Source organism: Salvelinus sp. IW2-2015, unplaced genomic scaffold (assembly GCF_002910315.2).
Source record: "Salvelinus sp. IW2-2015 unplaced genomic scaffold, ASM291031v2 Un_scaffold1765, whole genome shotgun sequence".
Classification (NCBI taxonomy): Eukaryota; Metazoa; Chordata; class Actinopteri; order Salmoniformes; family Salmonidae; genus Salvelinus; species Salvelinus sp. IW2-2015.
In genome coordinates, this window is record NW_019943143.1 from 1 (window position 1) to 13,585 (window position 13,585).

The following is a 13,585-nucleotide window of genomic DNA, read 5'->3' on the forward strand; positions in this document are numbered from 1 at the left end:
ACTTCTGGGCCGGCAGCATTGCGAGGGTTAACACGTGTCTTACTCACGCTGGCCACGGAGAAGGAGAGTGGGCTGCGTCGGTGGCACTGTGTTATCCTCAAAGCGGGCGAAGAAGATGTTTAGCTTGTCTAGAAGCAAMACGTCGTTGTCTGCGACAGGGCTAGTTTTCCTTTTCTAGTCCGTGATTGTCTGTAGAKCCTGCCACATACATCTCGTGTCTGAGCCGTTGAATTGCTACTCCACTTTGTCTCTATACTGACATTTTGCCTGTTTGATTGCCTTGCGGAGGGAATAACTATACTGTTTGTATTCTGCCATATTCCCAGTCACCTTGCCATGGTTAAATGCGGTCGTTTGCGCTTTCAGTTTTGCGCGAATGCTGCCATCTATCCARGTTTTCTGGTTAGGGTAGGTTTTAATAGTCACAATGGGTATAACATCTCCTATACACTTACTGATGAACTCAGTCACTATATCAGTGTATTCATAATTGTTATTATCGGAGGCTACCCAGAACATATCCCAGTCCGTGTGATCAAAACAATCTTGAAGAGTGGATTCCGATTGGTCAGACCAGCGTTGAATAGGTACTTCCTGTTTGATTTTCTACCTATAGGAAGGGAGGAGCAAAATGGAGTCTGTCAGATTTGCCGAAAGGAGAGCGGGGGAGGGCCATGTAGACCTCCCGGAAGCTGGAGTAGCAGTGGTCGAGTGTTTTAGCAGCACGAATACTACACTCAATGTGTTGATAGAACTTCGGCAGCCTTTTCCTCAAATGTGCTTTGTTAAAATCCCCAGCTACAATAAATGCTGTATATATGTGGTTTCCAGTTTGCATAAAGTCCAGTGAAGTTCTTTGAGGGCTGTCGTGGTATCGGCTTGAGGGGGGATATACACAGCTGTGACTAACCGAAGAGAATTATCTTGGGAGATAATACATTCTGCATTTGATTGTGAGCTATTCTAGGTCGGATGAAAAAAATTACTTGAGTTCCTGGACTTGAGTTATTCTACTCTCTGGCACATTCAGACYAGAGTGTTCTGAAATCGGAGTAGATGGTCAGATTGGATTTACGAACACACCTGAAATGGTTACTTGCATAGTGGAGTCTTTTGTTAAGATATGTTGCTAGCTAGCTAGGTAAACAATGAACCATAATCCCAACTCATGACGTTGCTACCCTGCATGAATCTGCAGGTAGCTAAACAACCAGGTTCAATGTTAGCTAGCTAACATTAGGCTATAACTAGCCAAGSAAAAGGCTCTGATATACGAATAATAAGATAATTCACGTAATGTTAGCTAGTCAGCCAGCTAGCTAACAATGCACTTGAAATGGAACCACTTTCTGTTAAAATTAGAAACGTGTAATATCTGAAKATGTTGCTAGCTAGACTATCTTACACGCCGTATACATCATGGTTAGACGCTTTTCCCTAACACAGATGCCATGGTTACCCTTAGTTTGAAGATGTAGTCCGGACACCTGTGATTTCTCCATCTCCTTAGCTATCATACTCTAATTCTACTGACTTCAAAACTCAGTCCTCCAGAAAGTGGAAGACAGAAGCGTACTGTCATGACGTTGGCCTGTTGGTGAGGTTTATGACCCCCATTAATACCTTCCTCCACTTTTCTCTCTSTCTACTATACAGAGTGACTTTTGGAAAGCCCTTTGTTAACATAGAGAGTCTGAAAACATCAAAAGGGTGGGYACCAGAAKCCTATTTCYGTAATCCAATCAGTTGAAAATATGCGTRGGTACTTAAAGWATATGATATCAGATCAGTTGTCATCTGAGACATTATTACTGATGATAGGATGACATAAACTGTGTGGAAAGTCTACACATTCTGGTTATCAGATTCACATGGAATAGTTGTGCAATTTAAATGTTTAAATATGAAACTATTTGTGAAAAGATGAAATGTAATTTAGCTTCTAAATGAGAGAATTGGTTTTCATAAGTGAACTAGGCTCAACTCAGTGGCCCCGCCCATGTGAACAGACATTGGTTGTAAACTATGAAACATGCCCTTCTCTCCACCACTATATAAGCCCTTTACCAAAATGTAAGATTTGTGTTCCCGAGGACGTGAGGACGACGGTCCATACGTTAAAAGGGCTATTATCAAACTACAGAACTAAGCCAACTTCAGCATGAGCTTAAAGTATGGCAACTTGGTATGAACTTTGAAATCTTATTCACTAAAGAAGTGATACCTCCTAGCCGTTGAGTGAGCAGCAGGAGCTGTAAACATGGGCTAGGAAGGGACYGACAAWGTATCTCTTCTACCAAACACACGACGTTACTACAACACACCCGTTCTACCAGACATTCTTCAGAGGACAGAAAGATCTCTGTTGGACAACACGGCCTTCCATCTATGACCAACCTATTGAACCACGGCTCAGAGTAAATATTCCTTGCATTTTCCTTTTCCAAATGGGCGAATATTTAGAATGCATAAGATTCTGTATTTACGATAGCATAGCTTTACAAGGTCCGATCAGAGACCAATGTCCTTTGTTCCTCAGTCTTCCCGCACTTTCATTCAAAACCCAACCCCCTTTCTTTGTGTAACCAGCCGTCATATCTGTTCAATCCACTAGGGACGTTTTCTTTTATGACATAATTAGTAATCAATGTATGACCCATCCTGTGTATGTGTAATTCTGCGTGATTGTTTAGGTATTTAGTAAATAAATAATTAAACCAAATTTTGTATTGCTGATTCAATTTGTTAGCCAGGGTTCGTGAAGATAACCAAGAATTCTACGACTTCAGATCAGACTGAATAAGGTGATGATTAAGAATTGACCGCTATTGATGTAAAAGATTACCAGGTTTTTAAGAGTTTATTCGGAAGATAACAGCTCTATAAACATTATTTCGTGGTGCCCCGACTTTCTAGTTAAGTGGTAGGTTCTTTTTTACAAGAATTGCTACAGCTCTACTTCTGGATGTAAATGCTGAGAAAAACACTTGATCAAACCCCCCTTGTTGCAACTTTAGATGCTCCTTATCATCCAAATGAGWTTCTTGCAACAGAGCAATATCAATATTTTCTTTAAAAAAAAAAGACAGTACCTTCTTCCTTTTAATGGGGTTATGGCTCCCTCTAATGTTCCATGTGCATACACGCAGTCTSTTACCTGCCATTGCACTTRGACCAACCAATATCCAGACTGAATCCTACTGTAAAGATGGGMTGGTACCTTTTCCCATGTGTTGAACTCTCAACAATCTCACCGAGCATAAACAAACGATATGAACCCCGAACCAACGATACTAAACCCGAAAATTAAACATGTAAAGATCCAAAAGGGGGTTTTCCCACTAGTTAARGTGCAGGGGATTCCAACTCTCCAATGTAGACTCATCCTTATATGGAAATTAAAATGAATAGAAGAAGATTGAGGCTCTTCCACCTAAAACCAAGCCTGGGCACCAATATAGATTCACACATATCTAAGTCTGAGCTATAGTGGCAGTTACTTTAGCAAGAAAAATAATAAAGGTACGCATATTACTGAACAGGAGCACGTGAGAACTCACACCACTGCTTCATGATCAGATTCAAATAAAAAAGTTATCCAATGCTGCGGAGGTGCAGCTTAAAGTTATTTACCCGAGAGAGTCAATAAACGCAGCAGCCTTTTCAGGTGTGTAGAGTTTTTTAGGCGATCCATTGACCATAATCTTCAATGTGGCTGGGTACAGCAGTGCGTAGCCCATCTTCATTCTCTTGAGTCGAGCCTTCACCTCATCAAACGATTTGTGTCTTCATACAACCGCTGTGGGATAATCATTGAAAAATGAGACCCTTGGACCTTGACTACCGTCAGAACCGATGCTTCTAGCCGCATCCATGATACGCTACTTGTCGGTGAAGTTGTGGAACTTTATAACCACTGGCCATGGGCGCTGGTTGGGGCCGGGTATCGGTGCTTGAGAGCGTTGGGCTCTGTCCAGCTTCACACGACCAGCTTTAGTGTCCATTTGTAGGTAGCCAGGGATCCATTCCTCAAACATTTTTACTGAACGTGTCCCTTCAGAATTTTCCGGGAGTCCCACAACACGAATATTGCATCTGCGTCCTCGATTATCCAAGTCATCAATGTGCTCCGCCATTTCGCACACCTGTTTCTCAAGTGCCTTTGTCTTAGTGTCCATTGATGTAGTTGAAGTTTCCACAGTAGCAATTATTCCTTCCGCCTCATCCTTACGCTTGACAACCCTCCGTAGTTCAGCTGAATGGCCTGCTATTGCTTCCAAGACCYTTCCTATCTTTACATCGATCACTATAGTAATGTTATCCGTCATCCTTTGAATCACCAGGCCCATTGTGCCTGGATCCGCAACGGTGTTAGCCTCGCTAACGTAAGCTAGCTCCTCCTGCACATCTACAGGGATGGTGGTTTTGGTCGAGTTCTTAGTAGTTCTGCTGGGCATGTTGTCGGACATTTTTGAGAAATAGCCGTCAAGATCCTTATTTAGCAAATTCTACCACTTTTTCTAGCTACAAGATTCATGTAAAATGAGACATTTACAAATGCCAAGGGAGCTCGCTGAAACACAGTATTCTCTTTACGGCGCCATTTTGTCCCCCCAGGATTTATTTTTGTAATATTGAATTGTGTGTTTTGTTACTTATAGTTGCTGTACAAATATGTCATTTTTGCATAATTTCACACCAGCCTTCGCTTTGACTCCCCCTTCTGTCCAGCTCATGCGTTCGGCATTGCCGGCCTTCTAGCMGCTGCCAAGCCTCTGCTGGCAAACGCCCTTCACTCATCAACRCAATCCAGCAGCATAACACCCTGCATACCACTGCTGGCTTGCTTCTGAAGCTAAGCAGGGTTGGTCCTGGTCAGTCCCTGGATGGGAGACCAGATGCTGCTGGATGTGGTGTTAGAGGGCCAGTAGGAGGCACTCTTTCCTCTGGTCTAAAACATATCCCAATGCCCCAGGGCAGTGATTGGGGACACTGCCCTGTGTAAGGTGCTGTCTTTCGGCTGGGATGTTAAACGGGTGTCCTGACTCTCTGAGGTGATTTAAAGATCCCATGGCACTTATCGTAAGAGTAGGGGTGTTAACCCTGGTGTCCTGGCTAAATTCCCAATTTGGCCCTCAAACCATCACGGTCACCTAATAATCCCCCAGTTTACGATTGGCTCATTCATACCCCTCCTCTTCCCTGTAACTATTCCCCAGGTTGTTGCTGTAAATGAGAATGTGTTCTCAGTCAATTTACCTGGTAAAATAACGGATAAATWAAAAAAACTTGGACTTGTCTCATCATCATTACACACACCTGGTTCCTGTGCCCAAGAACACAAAGGTGACCTGCCTAAATGACTACCGACCCGTAGCACGCACTTCTATAGCCATGAAATGCTTTGAAAGACTGGTCARGGCTCACATCAACACCATTATCCTAGAAACCCTAGACCCACTCCAATTTGCATACAGCCCTAACAGATACACAGATGATGTAATCTCTATAGCACTCCACACTGCCCTTTCACATCTGGACAAAAGGAACACCTATGTGAGAATGATATTCATTGACTACAGCTCAGCGTTTAACACCATAGTGCCCTCAAAGCTCATCACTAAGCTAAGGACCCTGGGACTAATCACCTCCCACTGCAACTGGATCCTGGACTTCCTGACGGTCCGCCCCCAGGTGGTAAGGGTAGGTAACAACACATCCGCCACTCTGATCCTCAACACGGGGTCCCCTCCTGTACTCCCTGTTCACTCATGACTGCACGGGCAGGCACGACTCCAACACCATCATCAAGTTTGCCGATGACACAACGGTAGTAGGCCTGATCACCGACAACGACGAGACAGCCTATAGGGAGGAGGTCAGAGTCCTGGCCGTGTGGTGCCAGGACCACAACCTCTCTCTCAATGTGATCAAGACAAAGGAGATGATTGTGGACTACAAGAAAAGGAAGACCGAGCATGCCCCCATTCTCCTCGACGGGGCTGTAGTGGAGTAGTTTGAGAGCTTCAAGTTCCTAGGTGTCCACATCACCAACAAAGCAAGATGGTCCAAGCACACCAAGACAGTCGTGATGAGGGCATGACAAAACTTATTCCCCCTCAGGAGACTGAAAAGATTTGGCATGTGTCCTCAGATCCTCAAAAGGTTCTACAGCTGCACCATCGAGAGCTTCTTGACAGGTTACATCACTGCCTGGCCTCCGACCGCAAGGCACTACAAAAGGTAGTGTGTACGGCCCAGTACATCACTTGGGCCAAGCTTCCTGCCATCCAGGACCTCTATACCAGGCGGTGTCAGAGGAAGGCCCTAAGAATTGTCAAAGACTCCAGCCACCCTAGTCATAGACTGTTCTTTCTGCTACCGCACGGCAAGCGGTACCGGAGTGCCAAGTCCAGGTCCAAAAGGCTTCTTCACAGCTTTTACCCCTAAGCCATAAGACTCCTGAAAAGCTAATCAAAGGGCTACCCAGACCCCTCTTTTACGCTGCTGCTACTCTCTATTATCTGTGCATTGTCACTTTAAATCTACCTACATGTACATATTACTTAATTACCTCGACTAACCGGTGCCCCGCACATTGACTCTGTACCAGTACCCCCTGTATATAGCCTCGCTATTGTTATTTTACTGTTGCCGTTTAATTATTTTTAACTTTTATTTTCTGTTTTTTACTATTTTTTACTCAACACTCATTTTTCTTAAAACTTCTTAAAGCATTGCTGGTTAAGGGCTTGTAATAAGTATTTCACCGTAAGGTCTACACCTGTTGTATTCAGGCACATGTGACAAATAACATTTGATTTGACTTGCTTGGGCCAAGAAACACGAGCAATGGACATTAGACTGGTGGAAATCTGTCCTTTGGTCTGACGAGTCCAAATATTTAATCTCCAAATGTGGTTCCCACTGTGAAGCATGGGGGAGGAGGTGTGATGGTGTTGTGGGTGCTTTGCTGGTGACACGGTCTGTGATTTATTTAGAATTCAAAGCACATTTAACCAGCATGGCTGCCGCATCATTCTGCAGCGATATGCCATCTCATCTGGTTTGCACTTTTTGGGACTATAATTTGTTTTTCAACAGGACAATAATCCAACACACCTCCAGGCTGTGTAAGGGCTATTTGACAAAGAAGTAGAGTGATGGAGTGCTCTATCAGATGACKTGGCCTCCACAATCACCCGACCTCAACCTAATCGAGATGGTTTGGGATGAGTTAGACCACAGAGTGGAGGAAAAGCAGCCAACAAGTGCTCAGGAACTCCTTCAAGACTGTTGGAAAAGCATTCCTCATTAAGCTGGTTGAGAGAATGGCAAGAGTGTGCAAAGCTGTAATCAAGAAAAAGGGTGACTACTTTGAAGAATATAAAATATATTTTGATTTGGTTACTACATAATTCCAAATGTGTTTTTCCATAGTTTTGATGTCTTCACTATTATTCTACAATGTAGAAAATTGTAATAAAAAAATAATATATATATTTTTTTGCTTTTCAGGGGGCGCTGCAGCACCCTCAGTACCCCTACTTCCCGCGGCTATGCTAATATGCTTAAAAACAAAAGAATTACAGGACCAAATGACACCATGTCTATACTTAGTTTGAGAAAAACTAAGGGATAGGCTGAGTTATTGACAAATCAAATATCAGATTTTACGTGTCCATTTAAACCACTGTAAATAGTCGCTTAGTCGCTCAACTTGAAACGTGTTGTCGCTATCATGGATGTCCTTAAGATTAACCACACTGAATTTGGTATTGACATCTAAAACAAGGAAACTATTGACAACATTCTTTACAGATGTAACGCTAATGCTCAAAATCATCTGCAATAATCTTCACCTCATGAAACATATGTCTGATTAACTCCAGACTGCTTTGTTATCCAACTGATCTTGTGTACTTTCTGTCATCCTGTGAACCCAGTTGAAGTTGGTAGTTTACATACACTTAGGTTGGAGTTATTAAAACTCGTTTGTCACCCAATCCACAAATTTCTTGTTAACAAACTATAGTTTTGGCAAGTCGGTTAGGACATCTACTTTGTGCATGACACAAGTCATTTTTCCCAACAATTGTTTACAGATTATTTCACTATCACAATTCCAGTGCATCAGAAGTTTACATACACTAAGTTCACTGTGCCTTCAAACAGCTTGGAATATTCCAGAAAATTATTTCATGGATTTAGAAGCTTCTGATAGGCTAATTGACACKATTTGAGTCAATTGGAGGTATACCTGTGGATGTATTTCAAGGCCTACCTTCAAACTCAGTGCCTCTTTGCTTGACATCATAGGAAAATAAAATGAAATCAGCCAAGACCTCGTAAAAAAAATTGTAGACCTCCACAAGTCTGGTTCATCCTTTGGAGCAATTTCCAAATTCCTGAAGGTACCACGTTCATCTGTACAAACAATAGTACGCAAGTATAAACACCCTGGGACCACGCAGCCGTCATACCGCTCAGGAAGGAGGAACGTACTTTGGTGCGAAAAGTGCAAATAATCCCAGAACAACAGCAAAGAACCTTGTGAAGATGCTGGAGGAAACAGGTACAAAAGTATCTATATCCACAGTCAAACGAGTCCTATATCGACATAACCTGAAAGGCCGCTCAGCAAGGAAGAAGCCACTGCTCCAAAACCACCATAAAAAAGCCAGACTACGGTTTGCAACTGCACATGGACACAAAGATCATACTTTTTGGAGAAATGTCCTCTGGTCTGATGAAACAGAAATAGAACTGTTTGGCCATAATGACCATCGTTATGTTTGGAGGAAAAAGGGGGAGCCTTGCAAGCCGAAGAACACCATCCCAACCGTGAAGCACGGGGGTAGCAGCATCATGTTGTGGGGGTGCTGTGCTGCAGGAGGGACTGGTGCACTTCCCAAAATAGATGGCATCACGAGGGAGGAAAATGATGTGGATATATTGAAACAACATCTCAAAACATCAGTCAGGAAGTTAAAGCTTGGTCACAAATGGGTCTTCCAAATGGACAATGACCCCAAGCATACTTCCAAAGTTGTGGCAAAGTGGCTTAAGAACAACAAAGTCAAGGTATTGGAGTGGCCATCACAAAGCCCTGTGGGCAGAACTGAAAAAGCGTGTGCGAGCAAGAAGGCCTACAAACCTGACTCAGTTACACCAGCTCTGTCAGGAGGAATAGAACAAAATTCACCCAACTTATTGTGGGAGGCTTGTGGAAGGCTACCTGAAACGTTTGACCCAAGTTAAACAATTTAAAGGCAATGCTATCAAATACTAATTGAGTGTATGTAAACTTCTGACCCTACTGTTATTCTGACATTTCACATTCTTAAAATAAAGTGGTGATCCTAACTCACCAAAAACAGGGAATTCTTACTAGYATTAAATGTCATGAATAGTGAAAACCTGAGTTTAAATGTATTTGGCTAAGGTGTATGTAATCTTCCGACTTCAACTGTATATACTCCCTCTGCCATTTGTCTTTGTCGGTCATTGTAAATGTTACTTGTTTTCCTGAGAGGAAGCTCTCCTACTATTTCCTGAGTACTTTTTATTTTGCACTTTGGGTTCGCCCTGTGCCTTTTTGTTTATGAAGATATATTTTGAGCACAACAGCTTTTGGGTTTCGTGCCGCTCTGATCTATGGTGCTAAAATAAATTCTGTAGTTCTAAACCTGTGACTGCCTACTCCTCTCTACACCAGTGACACATCATTTCTCTGTATCCCAGAGATGATTTAAAACATTGCATCAAGTTTATCATGTATTGACACTGAGAATGTTTTATTTCATTTTAGGTACCCGGTATAATTCACCAAATAAAAATGGTTCTGTTCTTGGACTGTTCTGGTTTTCTACAGTTTCCAGTATTTGGGTGAAAAATCATATTCTGCTGGCAGACGTTTGGATTGGTTAATACATAAATAGACTGAGTAAATTTAACCAAATTAGTTGCTTGTTATAAACTCATTACAGATCCATCTCTATGGAGTGGTTACATGTTGACACAAACTACAATCCCATGTGAGCATACACTAAGATCTATTTAGAGGCTAACAGGACAAGTTATTGGAGCAGTATCCCTCTGTCAAGCAAGAAGACATTTCATGGACCAAAGCTAATTTCTTTCTTTCACGCAGATGTCTAATTTCCAGATATAATCGGGATCTTTAATTTTTAAGAGTAAGAGTTTGAGGGAGGATGTGAATGTATTTTAAAATTATTCTTTAGTCTGAGCCTACACAGAATCCAACAATTCACATGCATTCATTCACACCAATACACACTCAAGCCTTGTAAGGACTAAGAATTGCTGTATTGACCAAAGAAAGAAAATTAACAAAAGCTATGGAGAACTCAACGCAAGTTGAGTTCTTTTATCTATGTGGCTTACAAGAGACATTTAACAACAAATCAGTCTATTTTATCTTGTCTCTTATCACATACCTTCTCATCATCACTGGGAATCTGACTCTGATCATAACAATCATTCAGGTGAAAGGCCTCCACGAGCCCATGTATATATTTCTATGTAGTCTATGTGTCAATGGATTGTACGGAACCACTGGTTTCTACCCCAAGTTCTTACTGGACCTTCAGTCAGATGTTCAGGTGATATCTTATGGTGGATGTTTGACTCAGGCCTATGTAATATACACATCTATCATGTGTGAAGTTTCTACTCTAACAGTGATGTCTTACGACAGGTATGTGGCAATATCCAGACCATTACTATACCATACCATTGTGACATCTTTAACTGTTAGAAAGTTACTCTTATTGTCTTGGTGTTATCCTTTATTTATAGCACTCATAACAGTTATTTTAACCGTCAGGATTCCTTTGTGTGGATCTCGCATTGATAAAATATTCTGTGACAATCCGTCTATATTGAAGCATTCATGTTTACCCATTACCATCAATCATATTTGGAGCTATTGTATAATAGTGCTTCATGTTTTACAGATACTTTTCATTGCCTTTTCTTACTGTCAGATTGTAAGGACTTGTGTAAAGTCAGCTGAGGGAAGGATTAAGTTCACACAGACATGTGTGCCACATTTAATAACYATGYTTATTTTCATCACAGTGACCCTGTTTGACATTTTGCAAGGGTGGAATAGTGATGTTAATATTACYCTAAATATGCGTAACGCAATGGGTGTACAATTCCTTGTTATACCWCCTGTCTTAAACCCTGTCATATATGGACTTAATCTCCAGCAGATTCGAAGTGCAGTTTTTAAAATGTGTAATACACATAAAATCTTTGATATGAGACATTAGTTACATGATCTTACACAACAGGGAGACTTCCTTATATCAGAAGGTAAAATCTGCCAAAACTGTTGCAAGGTTAAATGGGCCCGTAATTTCTTGGTATCTATCGCCCTCGTCTGGCAAAGTGATTTACAAATATTCCAAGAATAGAGTAATTGTAGCACACTTCCTGAGCAGGAAAGCCTGTACACGTCCAAAATGACACCACATTTCCTTTAGAGTGCACTACTTTTGACCGAAGCCAAAGTAGTGCAATATGAAGGAATAGGGTGCAATTGGTAGCACAAATATATTACTTCTTATGCAGTTACTCTTAATATATATTTTCCCCACCGGTGGTTTATTGTCAGCACAGTAAAAAAAAAAAAAATGTCAATAATTGTTGTGGTTACAGTTCTGTAAAAAAATAGTTTTTTTAAATGTTATTGAGTTTGTGATAATGCATCTATGTGTTTATAGCCAGGCCTCTTCCTCACTGCATCTCTCAAAATAAATGTATATTCACGACCACTTTGGATGGCAATTCATTTGTTTATTGGTGCAAATAACAATAATATGCATGTAACTAGAAAGTATGGTTGAATGTAGGCTACACATTGTGAGTGATATAAATTCAATAAACAAGAAATACTGAACAGAATATACAAATTCTGAATTTCCATTTTTATCCAAGTTGAACATACTGTATATTCAATACTCATATTCCTGAAAAAAGGATGATGTATTTTTACTGTCTTATGATGGTATGAATTGTTGTTTAGCAATGAAACAACACGTAGGCTATGTATAGGCTTCAGGCTGTAAATCAAACAATTTACACTTGTTATTGGACAAACCTTGCATCTTGATTTGGATGACATATTGACTAGCCAACCATTGATTGTAGCTTTCCCTTACCTTCCCTCTCTTATTATGTAGTGATAGTGTTATATGTTCTATTGGGATAAGAGGATGAAAAATATCCTACTATACAGAAGTCACTATTGGATCTAAAGTTTGTGCTAAATGCAAACACAGCAAATGCAAAAGCATGTTTTTTTCTCGGTCCCATAAGCCAGATTTAAATGAATTTGTAATAACTAGTTATTACTAATGGTACAGAAATTGAGTTCCTTCCTTCCTACACATATCTTGGTATCTGACTTGATGACAAACTGTCATTTAATAAACATGTCACTGACTGGGGAAGAAGTTGAAGTTATTTTAACAGAAAACAAGCACGTCTGACTTTTGTTAACAGGAAGGAAAAGGCCAGGCCGTGTTTATGTCTATTTTAGATTATGGGGATATTATCTATATTCAAGTGTAACAGTGCTCTTCTTGCACTGTAAACAATCAATCATCGACAAGGACTCCAGCATGTAGCACCAGGCAACAGATTTATTATCTGATAGAAAAACAGCATGGATAGTACGTCATGCAATGCAGCCTCCATAGATCATTCTACTTTCTGCACCCGCGCTGTACAAAATACATAAAACACCCCCAGACACCGTGAATAACCAGCTAGCATTTGCTGAAATTATATTCAACAAATGTACCACAAATATTCACAAACAAAACACCACATCTCATGTACAATATTCCAGAAATGTTTATAAACAAATTGATATAACTTGTACATTCCGATCTGCGCTTTTGATGTACAGTGCTTTGCAGCAGTTAACTTATCGCTGGTTTGGCACTTGTTGACTGGGACGATTCTAACTCACACACCGCCCCTCGTAAGCAAGCTACGCCAGTAAGATTCCATGTTGATTGGTTGAAGGCAAGCTAAAAATGAAAACCAATAAACCCATTGGCTTACAATAGAGTGGCTAGGGGAATCACCAATAATAACACTGTTGTCACACCCTGATCTGTTTCACCTGTCTTTGTGATTGTCTCCACCCCCCTTCAGGTGTCGCCCATCTTCCCCATTATCCCCTGTGTATTTATAAGTGTGTTTTCTGTCTGTGTGTCAGTTCYTCTTGTTTGTTCAAGCCTACCAGCATTTTGTCTCAGCGCCTGCTCTTCACCAGTCTCTATCTTGTCCTCCTGGTTTTGACCCTTGCCTGTCCTGTCTCTGAGCCCACCTGCCTGACCACTCCGCTTGCCCCTGACCCTGCCTGCCATCCTGTACCTTTGCCCAACCTCTGGATTACCGACCTCTGCCTGAGCCTGCCTGCCATCCTGTACCTTTCCCTCACTTCTCTGGACTATTTACCCCTGCCTGTCTTGACCTGTCTATTTGCCTGCCCCTTTGGGATTATTAAACTATTGATTATCCGACGTGGTCTGCATCTGGGTCT

At 41.3% G+C, this 13,585-nt stretch overlaps 1 protein-coding gene across 1 annotated transcript; it reads left to right on the forward strand.

Moving 5' to 3' along the window:
* Positions 1 to 10,361: 10,361 nt before the first annotated feature.
* LOC112071902 (olfactory receptor 1D2-like) lies at positions 10,362 to 11,300 on the forward strand. Its single transcript, XM_024139327.1, has one exon. It carries the CDS (start codon positions 10,362 to 10,364, stop codon positions 11,298 to 11,300), a length of 939 nt encoding a protein of 312 aa, XP_023995095.1.
* The last annotated feature ends 2,285 nt before the right edge of the window (positions 11,301 to 13,585 follow it).